The sequence below is a fragment of the Ceratotherium simum genome, chromosome 31 (assembly GCF_057802395.1).
Source record: "Ceratotherium simum simum isolate JZ-2026a chromosome 31, ASM5780239v1, whole genome shotgun sequence".
NCBI lineage: Eukaryota > Metazoa > Chordata > Mammalia > Perissodactyla > Rhinocerotidae > Ceratotherium > Ceratotherium simum.
The window spans coordinates 30,883,498-30,909,674 of record NC_141930.1 but is presented as its reverse complement, the minus strand read 5'-3'; the positions used below and the strand labels follow the sequence as shown (position 1 = coordinate 30,909,674).

At 38.2% G+C, this 26,177-nt stretch overlaps 1 protein-coding gene and 1 long non-coding RNA gene across 2 annotated transcripts in view; one reads left to right on the top strand and one right to left on the bottom strand.

The window, feature by feature from the left end:
* The window catches only part of TCEA1 (transcription elongation factor A1), a 36,711-nt gene extending 20,083 nt beyond the window's left edge, over nucleotides 1-16,628 (bottom strand). The window contains exons 1-3 of the mRNA XM_004435705.3: nucleotides 16,439-16,628; nucleotides 9,096-9,158; nucleotides 1,237-1,342 (exon numbers count right to left, since the gene is read on the bottom strand). Coding sequence (XP_004435762.2) covers nucleotides 1,237-1,342; nucleotides 9,096-9,158; nucleotides 16,439-16,501 — 232 coding nt within the window. The 5' untranslated portion in view covers nucleotides 16,502-16,628. The remainder of the gene's footprint in view (nucleotides 1-1,236; nucleotides 1,343-9,095; nucleotides 9,159-16,438) is intronic.
* A 4,022-nt stretch (nucleotides 16,629-20,650) lies between these two features.
* On the top strand, nucleotides 20,651-24,643 carry LOC147913057 (uncharacterized). Its single transcript, XR_015549258.1, has 2 exons — nucleotides 20,651-23,322; nucleotides 24,043-24,643. It is a non-coding gene; the product is annotated as an uncharacterized LOC147913057 (long non-coding RNA).
* Nucleotides 24,644-26,177: the final 1,534 nt, after the last annotated feature.

The following is a 26,177-nucleotide window of genomic DNA, read 5'->3' as shown; positions in this document are numbered from 1 at the left end:
ACAATAATGGATTATAATCCATTGTATAGAACAGGAATCCATGTGTCCACACTAATAATAGATAAATAAAAAACTAAGAGGTAAAAGGAGGGTTCTTTGATATAAGAGAATGATGATTTACAAATACTGAAGAAGTGGAAGAGTTAGAAAATCACTATTTTGCAACCCGTCACTGTAAAGGGTGGTTTAGACAAGAGTTAGTGGATACTAAATGGGGGGATCTGATGAGGAGCAAAAGATACTCTCAGGATCTTAAAGTGTCTCCCACAAAATACCTATTAGATAAAAGAGGAAGAATAATAAACTATGCAGTGTACACCTTGACTGGGTTATTAAAACTAACATAATGCTCCTGGATGTGATACCCTGAGCAGGACACAACACACTTACGTAGTTCCAACTGTGGGCACACAATCTGATCTAATCATGAGCAATTAGCAGATAAATCCCAAATAAAGAACATGCTATTAAAAACAAAAGGGGAAGGGTACTTGTATTCTTCAAAATGTCAATGTCATAAAAGACATAAAAAGACTTAAGAACTATTCCAAGTTAGGAGACTAGATATGGGATCCTGGACTGGATCTTGTTCTGGAAGAGAAAAAAAAGCTAGAAAGGACATTACTGGGACAATTGACAGAGTGGAATGTGCACTATAAAGTACTGTACCAATGTTAAATTTTCTGAATTTCCTGTATTATGATTACATAAGAAAATAAACTTGTTCCAAGGAAACACACACTTAAGTATTAAAGGGTAAAGCATGACAGATGCAACCTACTCTCAGATGTTTCAGAAAAAATAATTTGTGTGTGTGTGAGTATACATATATAGAGAAAAAGACAGAAGCGAGAATATGACAAAACAAATATGGAAAATATTAAAAATTATCTAGAAAAAGGATATATGTGAGTTCTTTTTATTATTCTTACAAGTTTTCTGTAAGTTAGAAAATTATTTCAAAAGCCTTTTCGAAAAATATGACAACCTTACTCTTGAGGGAAATTTTTCTTCTGACTCCAAGAGGCAATGCAGGTAAAAGTGTTGAAAGATAACAAGGCTAAATTTGACTAGCTTAAAAAGCAAAACCCTCCAAGAGGTCAAACTAACATCCCTCACCCTTATTATAAGGCATTGATTTCGATATATCTATACTCATAAAGAAAAAAATGCAACAACCAAGTGTTTGAATAAACCAGAACATCATAAATATATATAAGGGAAGATCAATTATACCTAATAACTTTTTCCAGGATTTGATGAGAGACTTTGCTAAAGATGTAACTTCTTCATCTGTACTCTGCTTGCGAATAGCATTTACTGACATTCCAATTCTTGTGGACTGCAAGGCAACAACAAAAAAATTTGTACAAGCAATTTTATTTCAGACAATTCAGTGTTTCATTTTCTTCTTTCCCAGACTCCTGTTTCCATTTTAGAACAGAAAAAAACTTCAATTATTTGAATTCTTATAATAGTATTCTATAGACTTAAGATACCTACATCTTCACATCAAACATTGGCCTCAAGGTTATCACTGAGATCTGTAAGCATATAACTTACTACTGTAATAAGGCTGGTTAACTAGTAAAATGAAATTAGTCTTTCCATAAGGAGAAGAATAAAATATAAAATGTTTATATTTATATATAAGGCTGGCTGGAGCAATCAGGACTACTACATGCATGTCTCTGTTTCTATACATTCTTCTACATAGACTACTTCCTAGACCACCTGCTGCAACTTATGAGGATACTCATACACATAATATCATCCACAGAGGTTTAAAAAGCATTTTTTTTTGCTTAAAACCAGCGTATAATCACAGATATTAAAATGGACTTCACAGAATATAACATGTGGTAATATTATGTGCCCAGGATTATGCTGGGAGCAATCATATTCATTAATCTTTCTAACAACCCTTCAAAGTTAAGATCATTATCCCTATTTTTAAAGATGAAGAGATCAGAAGTACCAATAAATAACTTGCCCAGCATTACACCATTACTAATCGGCAAAACTGGGATTCTAATTCAGGTCTGTCCACTTTCAAAGTCCATGCTCTTTCCAGTACATCAATGGTTTTCAAATTGTCCTCAAAGAACACAAAAGCTATGACAGGCCAATTATGGATGATAAAAAATGGTAAATTATTTACTAAGTTCAAGTCATTAGTAGACAATCTTTCAAAACATATGGTCTATGAAAGAAAAAAATAAGAAAAGGAATTCTTAGTGGTGAAAAAAGAAGGGACCCCCTGCTGCAAACTTGAAGGCACAGAAATAAATGGATACTTAAGGTTTCCTTCTAAATTACTCAACCCTCTCAAAAATGACAGAGATTCAGGACAGAAGTTTGTTCAAGAATTTAGAATACAGTCGTCCCTCCGTATTTGCAGGGGTTTGGTTCCGGGACCCCCACGGACACCAAAATCTGCAGATGCTCAACTCCCTTATAAAAAATGGTGTAGTATTTGCATATAAACTATGCACATCTTCCCTTACACTTTAAATCATCTCTAAATTACTTATAATACCTAATACAATGTAAATACTACATAAATAGTTGTTCTATTGTATTGTTTGGGGGGAAAAAGTCTGTACATGTTCAGTATAGGTGCAACCACTGCAGGCCTTTTGATCCGAGATTGGTTGAATCCACGCATGTGGAATCCAAGGAAATGGAAGTCTGACCATGTGTGTTTGGCCAGAGTGTCCTGTGTTACATCTCTTGGAAAGCTGAGCAAGGCAGATAAGGTTCCAGAGCAGAAAGATAAACGGGACTCCGCAATTCTAAAACCCCAAAATCATTCGGGATTAATGTTTTGGGGTTTTTTTAATGCACAGAAAGTGGTTTATGGCTTTTAGAAAATAAGATGCTCTCAAAACTTTTTTTTAGTGAAAACACTTTTATTACTTTAGAACTTTTCTAAAACACTATTTTGTCAGCTGACGAAGTAGGCACTTCAATACAGAAAACTTTCCAGAGGCAACTGCCTGGGCTGGATGGCACAGCTCACAACTGTGTGGACCAAGAGCCGTACCTTCGCACGCAGCTAACTGCTTGGAAGCAAGGCTTCGGCTTGTGGCGGGTGTACTTAGTGTCAGGTCCCACTTCCCTGCCTGACACCTGCAGCGCTCCTTCTTCTCCAGCACCTATTCATGGCTCTTCCTCACCCTCCCCCCACACACACGGCCTAGAAGAAAATCTACTTTTTGAATGAGTGGAGGAAATCACTTGAGTTATTAATATAGTTCTGAAGTTTGGGACTGACACGGATTGGCAAAGAAAATGGAATTTTAGGAGGTGGTCAGAGATGAGGAAAGGTATAAGGAGAGCTTGAACAAATTGTGTGCTGTAAGTTGACCGCTTTTTAATCATCACAGGATGTTTTGATCACTAAGGAGTCAATGATTTCCTGCTTAGAACCTAGGAAAACCCATATAAAGAATACAGGCATCTGTAATAAACATGCGTACCTAAGGAAGAGATTGTCTAGTCAAGAATAATAAGAAACAAGGCTGTTTAAGGTAGAATGAAAAATACAGATTTGAGGGGCCGGCCCCGTGGCTTAGCGGTTAGGTGCGTGCCCTCCGCTACTGGTGGCCCGGGTTCGGATCCCAGGCGCGCACCAACGCACTGCTTCTCCTGCCATGCTGAGGCCGCGTCCCACATACAGCAACTAGAAGGATGTGCAACTACGACATACAACTATCTACTGGGGCTTTGGGGAAAAAAAGGAGGAGGATTGGCAATAGATGTTAGCTCAGAGCCGGTCTTCCTCAGCAAAAAGAGGAGGATTGGCATGGATGTTAGCTCAGGGCTGATCTTCCTCACACACACACACACACACACACAAAAAAAACAACAACAAAGATTTGAGGTAGATTTCTTTTTTCCCTGTTAGAGGGTATTTTGGGAAGAGTAGAAGAAAGCAGACAGAGGAAAGGATTAAGAAGCTCTTTTACTTGGATAACCAAGTCTAGATTTGCCAAGAATTCTCTAGACTCAGGATTTCTCCTAAAACTGGTAGACTATAATTTACAGGATGTAATAGGTGGGCTATAATACAGTGTTTTGTGCTCAAGTAACATTAGGAATTATAGAGTTAAACAGGCTTCTTGACTGCAGGACTAATGAAAGTTTTTGAGATAAACTATATATCCTGAAATTCTAGACAGAGAAAATGTGTGCCTTTGCCCCTGGTTGGCCATCTAGTTTCTATAGAACACCAGGTATACAGTTAGAAAGACAATACCTTGGAAAAATGGAGAGTGCATTAAGCCAACTTAGGGGGTCAGATGCATACTGGTGGTAAAGCAGAAAGGAATGAGTAGTGAGATCAAGAGACACTGTCAACATCACAGGCAATAAGCAGATTGCTATGTTCTAGAAGAAAAATTACCTTTGTGATCACTCATGAGTTTTTGCCAAGATTATCTGAAGATAGCCATTAAATCTTAAGGTAAAAAACATACAGCTACTATAACATTGTTGAAAGAAATTAAAGACGACCTAAATGAATGGAAGGCATCCCATATTCACAGATCGGAAGACTTAAATGTTAAGACTGCAATACTAATCAAATTGAACTACAGATTCAATGCAATCCCTATCAGAATCCCAGCTGCCTTTTGTGCAGGAACTGAGAAGTTTATCCTAAAGTTCATATGGAAATGCAAGAGACCCAAAATAGCCAAAACAATCTTGAAAATGAAGAACAAAGTTGGAGGACTCACAATTCCCAATTTCAAAACTTACTACAAAGCTACAATAATCAAGACAAGGTGATCCTACATAAGAAGTGACATGCAGATTAATGGAACAGATTTAAGAATCTAGAAATAAGTTCCTATATTTTTGGTCACTAATTTTCAATAAGCATGTCAAGACAATTCACTGGAGAAAAGAATATTAAAAGGTGGAACAACTAGATATCCATGTGTAAAAGAATAAAGCTGGATCTCTTCTTTATACCACACATGAAAATTAACTCAAAATGAATCACAGATCTATATGTAAGAGCTAAAACTATAAGACTCTTAAAAGAAAACATAGAAATAAATCTTTACAACCTTGAATTAGGCAATGGTTTCTTAGATACGACATCTAAAGCACAAGCAACCAAATAAAACAGAAATTAGACTACAACAGAATTGTAAACTTTTGTGCTTCAAACACCACCACCAAGAAAGTAAAGCTAATCCACAGAATGAGAAAGAATATTTGCAAATTCTGTATCTGATCAAGGGACTTGTATCTAGCATACATAAAGAAATATCACATCTCAAAATAAAAAGACAAATTACCCAACTTAAAAATTGGCAAAGGATTTGAACAGACATTTCTCCAAGCAAGATACACAAATGGTCAACAAGCACATGAAAAGATATTCAACATCATTTGTCATTAGGAAAATGGAAAGAAACACCACAATGAGAGATCACTTCATACCCACTAGGATGGCTATAATCAAAGACTGATAATAATAAATGTTTATAAGAATGTGGAAAAACCAGAACACTCATTCACTTGCTGTTGGGAATGTAAAATGGGACAGCCACTTGGGAAACAGTCTGGCAGGTCCTCAAAATATTCAACATAAAGTTACCATACGACTCAGCATTTCCACTCTTTTAGGCATCTATCCAAAAGAAACCAAAACTTATGTTCCCACACAAACATGAATGTGCATGGCAGCATGAGTTGTAACAACCAAAAAAGTGGAAACAACCCAAATGTCCATCAACTGACAAATGGATAAACAAAACGTGGTATATCCATACAATGGAATATTTATTATTCAGTGGTAAAAAGGAATGAAGTATTGATACATGCTACAACATGAATGAACTTTGAAAAGAGTATGCTAAGTAAAAGAAGCCAGACACAGAAGGTCACATATTTTGTGATTTGATTTATATGAAATCTCCAAAATAGGCAAATCTATAAAAACAAAAAGTAAACTGATTAGTGGTTGCCTTGGGCAAAAGGTGGGGGGCAATTTGGGGAAAAACGTGGAATGGCTGCTAAAAGGTACGGGGTTTCTTTTTGAGGTGATGAAAATGTTCTAGAATTGATTGTAGTGATAGTAGAATTCTTTGAATATACTAAAAACCATTGAATTGTACACTTTAAACGAGTGAACTGTATAGTATGTAAATTATATCTCAATAAAGCTCTTAAAGAAAAAGAAAAAAGATGCACACAGCACAGCACTGTTTACTATCCTCCCCCTAACTTCCACGAGGGCAGGGACTTCGTCTTGTTCACCACTACATTCAGCACGTAGAATGAGTCCTAGCACACAGCAGACACTTAATAATTACTGAATGAATGATTCTACCATATATAAAAATTTACAAAGCTAGCCCAATCTAGTGTAGTATTTGTCTTCTCATTTACTTCCTCACCTTCACCTGCACCAATTAGCCTTTACTCTAGCCTTTACTCTTTACTCAGAAAGTTTCTGTAATCTAATTGTAAACTCCAATGGACTCTTCAGTTCTCATTTGATTTAAACAGTCTGTTAAATCCTAACACTGTTTACCTGTCCTCCTCGAGGTACTAATCCACCCCTATGCTATTCGCTCCCCCAAATTTCCTAAACCTGTCTTTTTGCCTACATTCTAGAGCCTTTTACACATATGGCTTTTAAATCAAATTCTAATTTAAATTAAAATTAAATAAAATTTAAAATTCAGTTCTTCAGTCACATTTCAAGTGCTCTACAGCCTCAAGTGGTTAGTAGTACTATATTAGATAACACAGATATAGAACATTTCCGTCATTGCAGAAAGTTCTATTTGACATTACTGCTCTAGAAGATATACCTATCAGACATCTATTTGTTTCACAAGCATCTCAAAACCCAACGGATCCAAAACCATCCTTTATCTCTTCACTTCTCCTTTATTTCCTTCTCATTCCAACCCCACCACATAACCTTTCTTGAAGTTTTCTGTACTGTTAAATGGTACCCTCTAGCCAGTTACCATGGCAAAAATCTCAGTCATCCTAAATTCCTCCTCCTTCTTCACCCCCGTCCAGTCAGCTATCAATTCTTGTAGGTTGTCCATCATTAACAAGTACCCCTTCTCTCCACTTCTACTGCTACTATCTTAGTTCAAGCCCTCATCACTGCTCCCCTGAGTACCTGCATCAGTCAACAAGTTTCCTGTTTCCAGCCTCCTATTTTTTCCACCATGCAAAATTGGTCATGCATTTTCCTGCTCCCTACCTTTTGGCAAGACTGCTCTCGGGACTGCATATACAGCCCTGCATGCCAGCCTGCCTATGATTTCAAACCTGTATCTGACTTGCCCTTCCTTTACCTTAACTTAGTATGCCACACTGCTTCCACATACTGTTTTTCTCTGCTGGAATACCCTTCCTCGTCCTATCTGCCTAGGGAGAACCTATTCATATTCTGAGACTCAGTTTATACTTTATTGCCTATATGAAGGCTTTGCTGAGCCTCCCAGATTAAGTCATCAGATTAAGAAGTAAACTTCATGCTTCTTCCTGCCCTACCTCTGACAAATGAATCCTATGTAGATATCTATCTGGCAGCTATACCTTTCTGTTTGTTTAAATGTCAGTTTTCCTCTCCCAGACTTTAAGCTCAAAGAGGGGGAAAAGCCATATCTTATTCATCTTTATAACCCCAACACAATTCCTAATGCTAAAAAAACTTAAATGTTTGCTATATAAATATGCAGACTTTCCAAGGAACAAAGCATACGAAAAAAATCAAAAGTGTGTTATAAATAATAATCCTCCCCAACCTCCACACCCTCTATAACACGACACATTTCTCTTAAATAAATACTGGGATTACTATGTTGTTTTCGATGTGGTTATCCCCACATACCCCTGCTAAGATAAAGCCATACCTAGATGATAAGGTATTGTCTCAAAGGCAAGGTTATTCCCAGAGTTGATCTGCCAGAGAAACTGCTGATCCTTGGACAGGACATCTGAACTGAGAAGACAGGCTTAATGACTTGCTCGTTTCCCTTTCTTGGGTCTACATTTAGAGGAGTTCTTAACTTTTTTTTGCACCATGGATCCCTTTGGCAATGTGAAGCTTATGGACCTCTTCTCAGAAGGCTTTTAAAATGGATTAAATAAAATACATAGGATTACACAGAAAACCAATTATATAATATTACTATTACAAAATATTTTCTTAAAGCTCATACATTTAAGAAATGTATATGCTCCTTTATTAAAACATCAAATAAAACCCAGCAGAAGGTATAACAGCCACCTCAATAATGAGCAAAAATGGATGTCAATACATTTACAACTATTATATGAAGTTAAAATATCTGTGATTTCTTTCCGTTACAGTCATAAATACTGCTAATACAACTGTGGTTTACTGCCTTCATAATTGAAAGAGATGTTCAATTTGAGTTAGACGTTAGTGAAAATAAATATGTGATTTTTTTTCCCAACCATGTTCACATACCCCCATCACCCTTCCCTAAATTCTGACTTGAAATAGAAACATAAAAGACAGCACTCATTGATAGTAAGAAATGTATAGTAGAAAACAGCCAGATTCATATCACTATTGACTTTCCTTTTTAACATTTTGACTTTTGTTAAAGTTTTATTTTTATGTTTTAGTCTTGATGGAACATTAAAATAAGACTTCAGTAATGAATCTGTGCCATGTCTACTAGACATCTGATTGTGTACACAGGTGGCCAATATTGAAAAAGGGAGAAGAGCAGCACCTTGCTGTCCTCACCCCTGAGGATAGCTTCATGCTGGCAGCAGCTATCAATGACAGCCCAAGAAAGTAGAATCAGGGCCAAGAGTCCAACCTCCTTGCACAGTGCAATTTCACTCCCATTGTCAACCTTGGAAATTCAGGTTTTATTCTTCTTGAGGAAGGCAATGTTTTTCTATAATGGTAACTTAGTAGATTATTGATTTACGTTACTATCTTAAAAAAAAAGAGAATAGTGGTTTACAACATAACAGGACAGTACAAAAAACGTATACTGCTATTGAAGATGTTTCGGGTATTTTATGACAGTATTTTATGACAATTCTCATTCAAAAATTATGGCACATACCTGTAATAATTCCAAGGTCATGGGGATATTCTTAAGCTCCTTCAGCAAATCCAGTGCTCCAGCCTATAAAATAAAATAAAATAATTTCATATTGAAAATCCAAGATAGTAAAGCAAGGACTAACTAGAGATTTAAGTTTATGCTTTCCTATCCACAACTCACTATGGCTCACTTATTCATGTGAGAATGATATACATACAGACAGATAGATAAAGAGAGAGAGAGATGTAGTGTTTTCCAAATAGGCGTTGCAACTCACTTAGAGGATCAGAAAATCCATTTACTGGGTTATGATCAGCACTTGTTAAATACTGTTTTGTGAAAGTTTATTTTCAATAGTATTTGTTTATATGTGCCCCGAGTAGAAAGCACAGTCTTCTTAGGCTTACATAATGCTGTCTGTCACATATAAAGTTGATTCTTCTACCACATCAGCAACGTGGCCTAAGGTTTAAGTTGTTTTCCAAGTAGAAACAATAGATTTGCATTAATTTCATCACACTCTCCCTTTTTACTCAGATCTCTTTGGTGAGACTGGGGTTAGAGATACAGGTTATGGAAAGAAGAAAAAGCTAAATAATACACATGGAATAAAACTATGACCTTTCTCATAATTACACTGTGTTCTAACCAAACAGGATGAATATTTCAATCAAGGTTCTTTAAGAAATAACCAATTATGATGATCTGAACGAGCAAAAAAAGGCAAAAAACAGACGATCATACATTAATTCAGTGACAAAAGCTTCTTTGAATGTTACTATGTGCCAAGTATTGTGTTAAATACTTTGCATATATTATCTCATTTCATCTTCACAATAAATCCTATGGAAGCAGGTAATCTTATTATCCCCATTTTACAGATGAGGAAATTGAAGCCCAGATAAATTAAGAAACTTGCACAAGGTCACATGATTACTAACTAGAAAAGGTGAGATCTACCCAATTCTGTCAAATTACACTCTCTTGCCTCTCAACAAATACTCATTAACACTATGTGCCAAGCTCTGCTCTGTGCTGAGGATACAGCAGTAAGCAAGACAGAAACCTTTTCTGACTTAGGGAATTTAAAAATAAACAGAAATCTTTGAGCATGTACTTCAAACTCTCAATTATACAAAGAAAGAAACTTAAACTAAGAAAAGGAAAGTGAGTTGCCCAAGGTCATACTTGATGGGTAACATAAAAGGACAAGCACTACAGTCTCCTGACCGTTACATACTGCCCTTTCCATTCCATAGGTCCACTGGTGGCAGCTCTGCTCTGTGAACTCGGGTGAACAGCATTACCAAACAAGAAACTATAGCCTATCCTTTCCCAACCATTATCTGCCTATAAGGGTCAAGTCTATTAGATTGCAGCATCTCCTATAGATAATGATGCAAGAGAAAGAAAGATTCTACCTTAACTTCCACAGTCCAATTTAGTTCACAGTCCTGGCTGAAAAATAAACAGCAGCTATCACACTACTTGATTACATCACTGGTACTCCTGTCAATGGAAATAAATACTTTTACAAAATATGGTATTCAAACTTGTACTGAGCAGCCAGTATATACAAGACTGTGTAGGATACAAACATCCTTCTCCTCAAGGAGATGTAAAAAGGAGGGAGCAACATGGAATATACAGTTAAGGACATAAACTATATATATGACAGATCTAAATCCAAATCCACGCACTGTCATTTCCTAATTATATTGGGAATGTTATTTGTCCTTTTGAAGCTTCAACTTCTTTATATGTAGGTGAGTGTAATACACCGACCTCAAGTAGTTAAAGTAGTCAAATGATGTAATATAACACATATTAAGTATCAAAATAGAGTGACACATTGGAGATGGTTGATAAAGGGTACAAAGATATAAAAAGAATTACCTATTTCTACCATAACAATATTCTCAAAGAGCCATAAGCCAGCATTTTAAGTGAGCATTTCTTAAGCTCAATTAACTCAAACACCTCCTAGTAAGAATGATTATGAGATTTCAAGGTTTAAAAAATAAAGATGCTATTTATTTTTTTAAAAAGGAAACACTAAATGATAAATATTTGACTTACAGCTTAGCAACATTATAAACTAGAAATTATAATTTTACTGTCATCTTAAATTTGTAGTTATGCCACACCAAAAGCATAAGCAACAAAAGAAAAAATATATAAATACAACTTCATCAAAATTAAAAGCTTTTGGGCCAGCCCCGTGGCTTAGTGGTTAAGTGCGCGCGCTCCGCTGTTGGCGGCCCAGGTTCGGATACCGGGCGCGCACCAATGCACCGCTTCTCTGGCCATGTGAGGCCGCATCCCACATACAGCAACTAGAAGATGTGCAACTACGACATACAACTATCTACTGGGGCTTTGGGGGAAAAATAAATAAATAAATAAAAGAAATAGTAACTAATGATTAGAATTTAAAAAAAAAAAAAAATTAAAAGCCTTTGTACTTCAAGAGACACTATCAAAAGAGTAAAAAGACAACCCACAGAAAAGGAGACAATATATGCAAATCCCGTCTCTGTTAAGAGTTTAGTATTCAGAATATAAAGAATTCTTACAACTCAATAATACAAATACTCAAATGAAAAATGGGCAAGGGATCTGAACACACGTTTCTCCAAAGATATACAAATGGCGAACAAGCAATGAAAAAATGTTCATTATCGTTAGTCATCAGAGAAATGCCCATCAAAACCACAGTGAGATACCACTTTACAGCCACTACAATGGTTATAATCAAAAATAACAATAACAAGTGTTGATGAAGGTGCGGTTAAACTGGAACCCTCATACACTGCTGGTGAGAATGTAAAACGGTGCAGCAACTTTGAAAAACAGTCTGGCAGTTCCTCAAAAAGTTAAACATAGTTATCATATGACCCAGCATTTCTACTCCTAGGTATATACCCAACAGAAATTAAAACATATGTCCACATAAAAACTTGCACAAGAATGTTCTTAGAAGCATTATTCACAATAGCCAAAAAGTGGAAACAGCCCAAAATGTCCATCAAATGATGAATGAATAAACAAAATGTGGTATATCCAGCAGTACAGTGGAGTACTATTCAGTAATACAAAGGAATGAAGTACTGATACATGCTATAACGTGGATGAGCCTTGAAAACACTAAGTGAAAGAAGTTGGTCACAAAAGACCACATATTGTATGATTCCATCTATACAAACACATACTGTATGACTCCATTTATACAAAATGTCTAGAATAGGTATCCGTAGAGACAGAATATAGATGAGTGGTTGCGGCGGGGAGAGGGGAGCGGATATGGTGACTACTTACTGGGTTACTTAATGGGTATGAGTTTCTTTTTGGAGTCATGAAAATGTTATAAAATTAGATAGTGGTGATAGTTGCACACATCTGTGAATATACTAAAAACCACTGAATTGTACACTTTAAAAGGGTGAATTTTATTGTATATCTCAAGCTATTATAAAAAATTGTGTAGTCATTCTAAATTTTGATTTATGCTAATAAATCTAACTCAGATATGGAAAACAAAGTTTTTTTTTCCAACCCAGGTACGATAAGACTTAGAAATGTACACACTTCAGGTATCCTAGCTCCTAGGAAATTCTAACATCTAATTTCAATTTCTCTCCCTGCAATTTAATTCCACTCAGCCCTGAGTCTTCAATGAAAAAAATAAACAAATCTCAACACCACTGACAAAATCTCTCCAAGAACTTGAAAATTCTAACTTCTTGCCTCACTCCTCCTTCTACAGTCTAGTGTCATAAATCATTTACAAAGACAATTCAGGTTTCTTTAGCCCTTACCATATCCTAGGCACCAGCAAGAATTTTATATTCACATTCATCTAAGCTTTACTAAATTATCTCCAATTTACCACCAAGAAAAACATTTTAAAGATGTTAAAAAACTTACTTAAGATCACACAGCTAAAGTTCAGAAGAGCCAGAATTTGAACCCAGACTAGGAGTCAGATTTGCTTATTGACATCAAGCCAAAAGGACAAGAAAAAAGCTAAGTAAAAAACAGCTAATAGCTGAAAATTTGGAACTAATTATGTGGTCCATCATGGCCTCAGAGTGGGCACTTGTAAAACTGCTAATACTGTTTAAGATCAAGTGTACACATCAGGACAACATTCTGGGTAGTACTAGGATCAGAATATTGATTGGGTATTTAGGGAAACCTGTGTGCCCCAGAAGAGCAAATATCCTTACTTCCTGGTCTTATACTCACTTAATTGTACCCACACAAGGTTCAAACACAGATGTCAGGGTCTTCTAAGAGACACTGTAGATTACCATAGTAGTACTGGATTTGGAGTAAAACAGACTGAAATTCACACCTTCATTTAGCCACTTTCTAGCTATTTGGCTTAGGATAATTCACTTAACTTTCTAAATACTTAGTTTCCTCATTTTTTGAACGGGGATAATACTTATCTTGCAAAAATGTCCAAAGAATAAATGAGATAAGGTAGCTAAGTATTTAGCAGAATGCCTGGCTCAGAGTGATAGCTCAATAAATTGTAGCTGTTTTTATTATTTCTTAAATGTGACACCTATGGTTTTATTAAAACAACATCCAATAACAGCACTTAAACTTGTCAATTCAGAGAACTATCATTTTTCAAGCAAAGTTTACTTTTTCATAGTATAAAAATATAAAAGCTCAGAGAATCTGGAAACCACAAAAAAAAGAGAGAGAAATAAACTACCATAATCCTACAACCCCCAGAATAAGTTCTGCTAAATTACTGAACATTTAAAAAGCTATTTGTGGGTCGGCCCCATGGCTTATCGGTTAAGTGCGCGCGCTCCGCTACTGGCGGCCCAGGTTCGGATCCCGGGCGCACACGGACGCACCGCTTCTCCTGCCATGCTGAGGCCGCGTCCAACATACAGCAACTAGAAGGATGTGCAACTATGATGTCACAACTATCTACTGGGGCTTTGGGGGGTGTAAAAAAAAAAAAAAAAAAAAGAGGAGGAGGATTGGTATAGATGTTAGCTCAGAGCCAGTCTTCCTCAGCAAAAAGAGGAGGATTAGCATGGATGTTAGCTCAGGGCTGATCTTCCTCACAAAAAAAAAAAAAAGCTATTTGTGGGTTGAGGATGTGGGGGGGGCAGTCATTCGGATCATTTCCCTTTCTCTTTATTTCATTTGCCTATTTGAATTTCTATAAGATAGGGAAAGGGAGAAGAAAAAAAAGTAAAGGAGCCAATTTTACCTTTTTTTTTTTTTTTTTAAGATTGGCCCTGCGCTAACATCTGTTGCCAATCTTCCTCTTTTTTCTTTGTTCTCCCCAAAGCCCCAGTACATAGTTGTGTATCATAGCTGTAGAGTTGTAGCTTTTCTATGTGCGACATCGCCTCAGAGGGGCTTGAGGAGCGGTGAGGAGGTCCGCGCCCAGGATCCGAACCCGCGAACCCCGGGCCACCGAAGCGGAATGTGCAAACTTCACCGCTATGCCACCAGGCCGTCCCCAATTTTACTTTTCTTTTTGAGGGGCAAGTTTTCATACTGGTAAAGTTTTCAAATATTAGAAAAATGAGATTTGAAAAATGAGATTTGAGGATTATGTGCTGAAGTTTATCCTCATTCTCCCCCAGATTCATTACTAAAGATCTGAAAATGCGTTCATAATTTGAGAACTGCAGATATATACAAACTGGTCTTCTCCATACTGGCCCAGTAAGGAATTACTCATTTTTTTATGAAACACCTATTACCCAGCAAGAAAACAAACAAGCAAAAACAAACATCTAATACATTAGATGATTAAAAGATCCATATTATAGCCTGAGTTACAGGAAAATATCACCCAACAAACGGTCTTTTTCCCTCGGAGCTTCGAACACTGTGGGAGTCTAGGGATCTCCAGGCAAAGAGAAAAACTTTCCAGTTTAAACAAAATAACAGAAATGTTCAGCCTATTAAATACTCAGAACTCATCATTTGGAGTGGGGGATGAAAGGGCTGTATCAACAGGAAAAATAAACGGCGTGGGCAACGTCTGGAACAGAAAACAAACAGGAAATATTTTAAAAGGTCAAAATTGCAAATACAGATTAACAGGGTATGAAATTAGATGCTGGGCGATGCACCTGTTGAAGGAAAAGAGGAACAGGCTATGTCCGAAGTCTTAAGAATTCTGTGTTAAACACGACTTCCCGCTCTGGCATGCTGTCCAGTAGAAAACCTGGGTCCTGGCTTAATTCAGATTGCACAGAACTTAATTTAAGTAGGTGAACAATTAATCTCTGACTCCATTTCTTATTCTGTAAAATTGATACACCACAGCTGTGGCGCGAGTCTCAAAAGAATTCTGCACAGACGCTTTGTAACTCTCAAGTGCTGTACAAATCAGAGCGTTCGTTTCCTCCCTAACATTAGTTTGACATGGAATTTATTTCACAGACGAGAATAAGTTATTTCACTGAAAATGTGCTCAGCATGGTGGAACAAATTCAGGTGAAGACAATCATGGAAGGTTAACTGAAACAGATGACTCTGAAGCAGGGGACCGAGAGCGGCACACACAGGTGGACGAAAATGCAGAAGCTTGGCGGACAGACCTCATAGAAGACCCCGAGAATACGTTCACATGAACGCTTACCCCTAACAAGACAGCGCCGCTGGCGTTACCTGTAAACCACCGGGAGAGTACCGCAATGACACCTGCCCAGACCCCTCGACCGGCCCACCTGGTCAGCGCGCGTGCTTTAGCCACAGCTCTGCGGCACACCGCCACCTCACAAGACCCACTTTGTGAAAACGTTTAGGAACTTGCCAAGTACCCCGGGCTATTTGACCATTTTAACTGCTAAACAAACATGCAGCGTTACTGAGACAATCAAGTGAACGTTTACCCGTCTTCAAAAATACGACCGAGGAACTGGACATTCTCCCTTAGCAGCCTGATGCCCAAAACACACTACAAACCTCTACCTGACGTTATTTCTAGCTGTCAGCCAACCATACGGAAAAGAGAACGACTGCTTTCAAGCAGTGAGAGCCTTCTATACTCTGCAACTCCTACACCAAATGAGCGAGGATTCACTGCCGCGGAAGTTGAAAATCCAAGGAGAGAACGCCTCGTCAGGCTCCTGACAGTGGACTAACGAGGACCTGGCAGCACCACGAACGGGTCCTAGCGCCCGTGGCCGCGGGACCGCACCACCGCCCCCAGGCCGCCCTCCGGGACGCGGGCGCGGCCCACGACAGCTGCCCGCGCGCGAGGGCAGGCGGGCGGGCGGGACCCCCGGCGCCCGGCCGAGGGCCCACCGCTTCCGGCGCCCGCCCGCCGCCCGGCCTCCCTGCCGGCCCGCGCCGCCCGGCGCGCTCACCGCGTTCTTCTTCTGCACCATCTTGTCCATCTTCTTGGCAATGCGGACCACATCGTCCTCCATGGCTGCGGCAGGCGGTCCACGCACCCAGCCCGTTCCGGACGGGGAGTGGGCGAAGCCGGCGCGGAGAGGACGGCGGGACGCGAGCCCACCACAGCAGGCCCGGCCTAGGCCCTTCCTCACACACCGAGCCCGCGGCGGCGGCGGCGGCGGCGTCAGCGGCCCCTCCCCCGCAGGCAGCGCCAATCGAGCGCCGCGCGCGCTGTGCAGGCTCTACCAATCGACAGCGGATCGCTGGGAGGGGCGGGCCGAGGCGCTGTCAATGGGGCCGCGAGCCCGCTGGCGGCAGGGCGTCCCGCCAGGCAGTCGTGAACGCCCGCTGCAGGCGAGGCCGAGCTTTGCCGCGCGTCCGCCTCTGGCCGCAGCCCCGCGCCTGCAGAGATCCACCGAGCTCTGAACTGAGACGGGTTTGGAGAATGGAACGTTGGCGGTTTCTCAAGTCAGTCGAACCCAAGCATTTTCTCCAGGGTAGAGGGCTGCCGAGGAAAGCAGAACCCCCATCCCCCCACCAAAGAGCTCATTGTAATATATATTTGATCGTTTTAAGCATTTCCTTTTTTAAAGTCAAATCGTTTGTAAGCTCCTTAAGAACCGAGCCCCAATCCTGTTTGTTTCCGGCCGCGGAATGTTAGACATTACTTTGAATATAGTAGTTGAATAATAGTTGACAGAAACGTTTTCAAGGACATTAAATAAGGCATCTTACCCGCTTGTGCAGTTCAGTGAGGATGCTGACATCCCTAAGAGTTACGACTTAGAACACAAAGCCAAGGTAGAAAATTGAATAGCTATATTACTAACAATGGAGAGTATAGGCTCCTTCAGTAGGTCTTGGCCCAATTACACCTTTTACTACTAACTCATGCTATTTGCAGACATATCCCTACACCAGATTTTAACTGTCATTAATCAAAAACCACCACCTAGTAGTGTTTTTTCTGTACTAAGATGACAAATTTTTTCCTAGTTCTAGCTCAATTATTTGGGGATAAGAATAATTTGCACCATTTCCCTTTCTCATTTACTTCGTTTCTTTTTAAAATTACCTTTTCGTTATTGATTCCCAATATAAATTGTAGTGAGAATATATGATTAGGAAGTTACTGGTCCTATGGTGTTTGTTGAGACTTGTTTTGTCGATTTTTATGAATATTCTTTTTTTTTTTTTTTTTAAAGATTTTATTTATTTAATTTTTTCCCCCCAAAGCCCCAGTAGATAGTTGTATGTCATAGCTGCACATCCTTCTAGTTGCTGTATGTGGGACTCGGCCTCAGGATGGACGGAGAAGTGGTGCCTTGATGCGCACCCGGGACCCGAACCCGGGCCACCAGCATTGCAGCGCGCGCACTTAACCACCAAGCCACAGGGCCGGCCCTTTATGAATATTCTGTGTGTGCTGAGAAAGAATTTGTATTCTATAATGGCGACTAGGAGGTTCTATATCGGCCGATTAGCCAGAAGCTAATTTTATTGTTCTAGTACTCATATCCCAGTTTGTTGTCTGCTTGATGCATCAGTTAATAAGTATGTAAAAATCTCCATTTATGATTGTGGATTTGTATATTTACTCTAATAATTGTCGTTTTTGTTTTTTCCCAAAGAATCAGTTTATTATTATTTTTTATTGTGGTAAAATACACATAACATTGTCAAATGACAAAACTAAACAATTTATTAATGATTTTAATGTCTTTTATTCACAAGAAAACAATCCATGGATTAGGGGAGTCCAGTACCCCACAAGCAGTGGGGCCCTCTTCCTGAGGGATTTTGGCAAGAGTGAGTTTATAGAGCCTTAGAAGAAGCAACCCCTATACAGGGCATGATTGGCTAGGAGGTGGGGGATTTCCTTACAAGGCTAGCAGGTCCTATTTCTAGGGTAAAGTAAACTAGCTAAAGCTGAGTTTGAGGACTGTGACTGGTTCATGTTAAGTTTCCTTGACAGGTATTTCCCATAAGTGCAGGCTGACTTAGGTTTAGATATGTGATGTGGGCTGGGCAACTGGGGTGGCCTCCATTTTGTGGGCCCCAATATACAAATTAACTTGAGCAACATAAAATTTGCCGTTTTAACTAGTTTAAAATGTACAATTCAGTAGCATTTAGTACAATCACAATGTTGTGCAACCATCTATCTAATTCCAAAAAGATTTCCAAAAATTTTCATCACTTCTAAAAGAAACCCTGTACCCTTTAAGTAGTCATTCCTGATTCCTCATCCCCCCAACCCCTGGCAATCGCTAATCTGCTTTCTCTCTCTATAGACTTGAATATTCTGATCATTTCATATAAATAGAATCATTCAATATGCAACTGTGGGAGATCAAGATTTGGCCACCCTGAAATATATCTCTTTACCTTGGTTGTTTTCTCTGACAGACATTTGACCTCCCCCACTAACTGCCTAAAGAATTTGACATGGTGGCTCCTTCCTGGAACAGATCTTCTATCATGATGGCTGTAAAGATAATGTAGGATAGAGGTTACAATAGGAAAGGCACCAAGCCTCTTTTATCAAAAACTCTTGTCTCTCCCTGACCACATTATCTATAGATGACCCCGAAAAGAATTGTCCTCCTGCCCTCTGAAGTCCCAGGCCACTACCCACCCCCAACACGCTCCTCGCCTTTAGCTGCAATACTTAAGCAAGCAGCTTAGACAGAGGGGCGAGTTGCTCATTTCTGAGTTTCTCCCATGTATACATGTTATTAAACTTGGTATTATTTTCTCCTGCTAACCTGTCTTGTTAATTATTTGGCCAGCCATATGAACCTTAAAGAAAAGGGCAGAGAGAGATTCTCTCTCTTCCCCCGACAGTTTTGGCGTAGTCGCCAGGAGCCACACTGGCTGGCAAGTTGCCTTCTCTGGCTGGAAGACCTGCCTTCTCCCTGGACTACTGCAGATGATGAGATACGGGAACGCCTGACGAAAGCCGGCAAAAGGTAAGACTTCTTACCACGTCAGCCTCCCGGAATCTCTATCTGCGGAGTCCGGCGGAAGGAAATGGTGAGAATTTTTTCTCTTTCTAAATTTAGGTTGGCAGGAGAAAACATTTGGGAAACTAGTTTCTTGTGCTTTTAGTGACTCTTGGTTTAAATTTGGTAGAGTACTCTTGGTTTTGATCTTGATCCCTTTTCCTCCCAGAGGTAGTTCTCTTTTGTCTGTGTCTTTTGTCATAAGAAGGAAATACCATAGGGTAGGACGCAGGCATAGGCCCTATAAGCCTGCTGTCCGGGCCGGCCCCACAGACTGGTGAGTTTGCGGGTCTCACCAGACCGGTGTCTACAAACTTTGCTGTGGGTTATTATGCACATGAAGTGAAGGTCATTGCCAAGGGCATCTTGGAAGCCAAAAAGGCCGCAAATTTGGTGGGCACGGGTCGAGCAGTTAAGAGCCATTAGGGCGCTCGCCACTTTCAGAAGACTCCCGTGACTGGATAAGTTGGGTCACGGAATGGGGTAGATGACACAAGTTCCCCACCAACTGCAAGAAACTGCAAGAAAATGCCCGTGCAACGACGAGGTACTCTGTAAAGCACACAGTCCCCAACCCCGCGGCACCTCCCCCCCAGGTATTATTCTGGCTCCAAGAGACCTAAGGCGTGGCTAAAGCTGTCATTGTGCACATAAGAAAAAAAAACCGGATGAGGTTTTTACTTTGTCTTGTTCTGTGTCCTGAAAACTTAGCTTTGTGACCAGTGAAAATATTCTCCTTGGTCTCCACCATACGGAAGGTGCATTTGCCGGGGTGCACGTTGGTGGCCAGTCAAGAAGACTGGGGTTCCGAACTGTCTCTTTGTCTGGCTGTGCCAAGCTCTCAGGGGAGCTTGTCAGAAAGGGCCCAGTCCATAAGGGCTTTTGTCGTCTTAACCTTCATTGTTTGTTAGTGCGGGAAAAAAATCCCATTCCAGTATCGCCTGCCCGGTGTCACAGATTAGGGTGTCTGTGACTGGAGGCGTCCCACACTATTGTGGGAGACCGGAGACACCGTTTTCACTACACCATCTTTACCGCCTGTGCAACGAAGGTCTTTACTTTCTCTGAATATCTTTGGGAGTGAATTCTGTGGATCATGGGAGCTACATCATCTGCGCCCTCACCAGGGATGCCTCTTGTGTCCAGGGTAAAGATTTATTCTAAGCATGAGAAAGTTACCTCTGGGCCTTTCCTTAAAAAGGCTTATTGGTTCGAGTCACTATTGGAATAAATATACAAATGAAGATCCTACTCATCAATGGCCAGACGACGGATCCTTTGAATTGGAAAAACTTCTAAATTGGGGAAAAAAAAATGTTTTGAGAGCTCTCACATAATTGCTTAATTGGTACCTAAGAATTAAGGCCAGAAAAAGGAAGGGAAAAATTTGACTAACCTTAAGACCTTGACTCAGGTTACAATTGAATTGAGAACATGTAAAAGTGTAAGTGTTGATAAGATTATAAAGGTTGGAATGTTTGAGCTAATTTTATATAAAGAGGTTACATCAACTTTGCCTGAGTATGTTTTAAAATATCTGACTGGGAATGCTTCCCTTGTCCAAAATTAGAAGACCAAGACCTATTGATAAAAGTCTTAATGATAACTATGTTTAAAGGTATAAGAGGTGATGAAATTTACATGAAATTTTGTAGGAAAAAACTGATGTTATTTCTATTACAGAACTGGTTAACAAAAATAGTAATTTAAATGAAGGCTAATTTTATCTAATATCTTATGAAGTCTTATAGGCAATCTAAATAATTATTGGGAATAAGTAACTAAATAGTTGTAAAAAAAGATAAATGTTGGATGAACTTGAAACAATAATTATGTGTTATGGTGGTTACAGCTTCCAAACTCTTTTTGGTGACTTAAAACTTTAGAGTTTTGCTAAATTTTATGATAAAAATTCTCTGAGTAGATCATTTCCAAATAAGATAAGATATTAGACATTAATTGCTAAACTTACGTTTGTCTACTTTTGGCTTTTCATTACAGGAAAACTAAAAGGTGTTTTGGGTCTATTGGTAAACATGTGTTTTATTAAAAGATTGTACTATAAAGTACCATGTTTCCAGAAATGATGAAGTAAGTGTTCATAAATTTTCCAAGCCACAAGATACTAATGTAAAAGAAGTTTATAATTGTTTACTTAGTTTTTACTTACAAATTAAGGTTTCTGAAGGTTAAAATTTCTAATTAGTATATGTGATTGAAGTTACTAAAAAATTAAGAAAAATATGTCTGTGTACAAGAAAAGTAAGATGTATAAAAGTACAAAGAATGGAAATATTTTGTTTGGTTGATAAAGATAAATTTGTCCTCAAGTACTAGGAGGGAAAAGAAAGACATGGGACAAATTCTGAATGTAAAAAGAAAGCTATAGAATGTTTGTGGAAGAGGAATTCTGGAAAAGGAGTTTTTGCATGGTCAAGTTGGCTAAGATTAAAATGAATTTAATTAAGTAAATGAGTTCTAATAGCAGAAGTAAGCTGGTGCAAAATTATAATTTGGTCTTATTTCTCTTAAAAGGATAATCTTGAACTTGATAAAGCGGTTATAAAAAATTTTTCTTTACCTTTGGGTAAGTCTACCAAAAAGAAAAAAAAAAAACTGTTAATTTGCTGTGTTCAAAAGACTGAAATCTCTCTATTAAGGTTTTTTGGACTGTTAATGCTCTGTTTGCTTTGACTTTTTATATTTTTGACAAGCTTCCCAAAATTCATATCTTAAATAAAGTCTTTTTTTTACTTTTTTTCTTTGAGAATTTTCAAACGGCCCTGGAACTTCTCAAAGAAATTTGCTCTCTTCCTATAAGGAGAAAGATACTAAACTTATTAGGCTGATTCAGTATGTTAAACTACATAGGAAACATTGTCAGACAAGTGATGATAAGCCTGCTTAGGTGGTATTATGTGGGTAAATGTTATTCATATAGGTGTTTTAAAATTGTATAACATTACTGAAATTCTGATCTGCCCTGGTTATCAGTCATAATTCTGGTTATTATTTTAAAATGTTATATGTCACAAAATTAACCAAATTTCTCTGTCAATTGCCATTTTGAGGTCTTGTTGTTTACAGACTTATTTCTTTGCTCTAATGCTTTTGCAAAATGTTTCAACTTCAGAAAAATTCATGGAAAGGACTCTGACAGTTACACTGGAGTACAGGTTTCTGACAAACTTTCTGATCATAAATCTGAACTTGGTAAGAAATTACAGAAATCCGATGGAGAGACTGATAACTTCATGAAGCTGCTAACAAAAAGATTGGGATCAAGAATGGATTACACAGGACTGAATGAACTGATAAGGATGATTATAATTTTTATGATTTTTCATTTGAAGTATTGCTGAACTTTTAATGTTTTGTTTTTTTTCAGATTTAAGGAAAACTTTTTCTCTTTTCTCCTGAGCTAGCTATGACTTATAGCAATTTGGTAAATGATACTTTTGCAAGTAAAATTGAAATATTTATCTTTTTCTTTCTACCTGATCCCTCGAATTTGGAAACTCTTAGTGAGTATTGTTGTTTTCATGGCAATATAGTTATTTGCATAAGTTCAATAAGAATCTCTTCTCCTTATAACAGGACACAATTGGAAACACTGGTTATATTACCAAGATTGTGACTGGAACATCATATTTGCGATATAACCATACAGCTTTTGAGGAATGAAGATTGGACTTTATGAAATAAAGCCACGTGGAAGTATTGGCCTGGTACCTTATGTTCCAAGCAACACTTACCAGGATAAATAAAGAATGTCACTTATCTGGCAGGTACAAGGAACCTCGAAATATTTTGGGGGAACCTCAGAAGAGAGGAATTCACCCAAATCTGTAAGTATTGCAGGCGAAGTCTGATGACAAAATCCTTGACTTGGCTTTCCTGGCCTAGAGAGGCCTTTGAAGTTCAATCTGAGATTCCTTATAAAAAGTTCCAGCAAAGCAGATTTAAAAGAGCTTATATGATTAATTGCTATTCTTGCTGTACTTATGTAAATAATTGTGCCAACTCTATTGGAACTAGACTTATTTTGCAAACTAGTTAGTTTTAATTGGCTATCTTAATAAAAATGAGGGTGATTTTAAAGAGAAAAATTATATTTCAGTAAAAACAATAGTATAAATTTGCGGACATTAGATCCTAGTTTTATTGTCTTTTGAGGTTTTTGTTTTATATCTGTTGACGGGACTGGATCCTGATTTCTTCTAGTCTCCTGAAATATCTGGCTACAGATGTCCAAACTAACGTTTCTGGTTTTTTCCATCATTTTCATTTGAAATCACTGAAAACTGAACCTGCCCCTTTTTCCTGAAGCCTTACAAACTGAAGCTGATGGACTTGATATAAACTTAAGAGATGACCTGACGAGACCATCAGAGACATTTTAAACTGCAAAAGATACTTTGACCCTGACATCTAAAAATCATCTTAACTGGCTGTCCTCTGACCTCAGAAACTGGTTTACAATTTGCTCCAACCATTAACCTTGTTTTTCTTTTGTTTACATAGAAATGCTTCTATTAAATACTTGATTGCTTGCTTCCACAATATAGGCATAACCTTGAGACCCCACCTGCATCACCACCTTCCAAAAGGAACTGAATTGAACTGATCTATTATCAGGACTAAGAAATGTGTTCAGTGAGATGAAACAATCTACCAACTCAGCTTCTGGACTATGAAACTTCTTTAAGTTTCAAAAGGACTGTGAAACTTTTAGTTTCAAAGGCGGGACTGTGGGAGATCAAGATTTGGCCACCCTGAAATATATCTCTTTACCTTGATTGTTTTCTCTGAGGGACATTTGACCTCCCCCACTAACTGCCTAAAGAATTTGACATGGTGGCTCCTTCCTGGAACAGATCTTCTATCATGATGGCTGTAAAGATAATGTAGGATAGAGGTTACAATAGGAAAGGCACCAAGCCTCTTTTATCAAAAACTCTTGTCTCTCCCTGACCACATTATCTACAGATGACCCTGAAAAGAATTGTCCTCCTGCCCTCTGAAGTCCCAGGCCACTACCCACCCCCAACACGATCCTCGCCTTTAGCTGCAATACTTAAGCAAGCAGCTTAGACAGAGGGGCGAGTTGCTCATTTCTGAGTTTCTCCCATGTATACATGTTATTAAACTTGGTATTATTTTCTCCTGCTAAGCTGTCTTGTTAATTATTTGGCCAGCCATACGAACCTTAAAGAAAAGGGCAGAGGGAGATTCTCTCTCTTCCCCCGACACAACCTTTTGTGATGGGCTTCTTTCACTTAGCATAATGTTTTCAAGGTTTATGTATGTTGTAGCATGTATCAGTATTTCATTCTATTTTATGGCTGAATAATATTGCATTGTATGGATATACCACATTTTATTCATTCATCAGTTGATGGACGGACATGTGGATTGCTTCCACTTACCTTTCACTATTCTACCTTTTCCCTCTTGTGAATAGTGCTGCTATGAATATTTCTGTACAAAGTTTTGTGTGAACACCCATTTTCAATTTTTTTCATTATGTACCTAGGAGTGGGTTGCTAGGTCATATGGCAATTATTTAATTTTGAAGAACTGCCAATCTGTTTTCCACAGCAGCTGTACCATTTTACATTCCCACCAGAAATATACTAGGGTTCCCATTTCTCAACATCCTTGCCAACACTTGTTTTTACCCATACATTTATTCTAACCATCCTAGTGACTGTGAAATGGTATCTCGTTGTGGTTTTAATTGCATTTCCCTAGTGACTAATTGTGTCAATCATATTTTTTTTTTAATTTTATTTATTTTATTTTTTACCCCCAAAGCCCCAGTAGATAGTTGTATGTCATAGCTGCCCATCCTTATAGTTGGTGTCAAGCATATTTTAATGTGCTTGTTGCCCATTTGTACATCTGGAGAAATGTCTATTCAGTTCCTTTGCCCAATCTTTAACCTGGTTGTCTTTTTGTTGTTGAAGTTTAAGAGTTTTTTGTATGTTCTGGATACTAACTCTTATCAGATATGATTTGCAAATGTTCTTTCTTATTCTGTGGTTTGTCTTTGATGTGCAAACCTATTTAATTTTATCCAAGTCCAGTTTATCTGTTTTCTTTTGTTGCTTGTAATTTAGGTGTCGTATCTAAGAAACCATTGCCAAATCCAAGGTTGTGAAGATTTGCCTTTGCCATTTTAACAAAATTAAGTCTTCCAATTCATAAAAATGGAATGTCTTTCCATTTATTTAGATATACTTTAATTTCTTTCCACAGTATTTTGTAGTTTTCAGTATACAAATCTTTTACCTCCTTGGTTAAATTTATTCCTAGGTATTTTATTTTTTTGAATACTATTGAAAATGGATTTGTTTTCTTAATTTCCTTTTCAAATTGTTCATTGCTAGTGTTTACAAATACAATTTATCCTTGTATTTGATCTGTATCCCACAAAATTTGCTGAGTTGATTAGCTCTAATTTTTTTCTTGATTCTTTAGGATTTTCCACATAATAAGATCATTTTTTCAGAGAAAGTATTTTGTTTCTTTCTTTCCAATTTGAATACCTTTTTTTTTTCCTGCTTAATTGCTCTGGCTAGAACTTCTAATACAATGTTGAATAGAATAGTGAAAGCAGGAATCATTCTCTTGTTCTTGATATTAGAGGGAGAGCTTTCAGTCTTTCACCATTGAGTATGATGTTAGCTGTGGGGTTTTT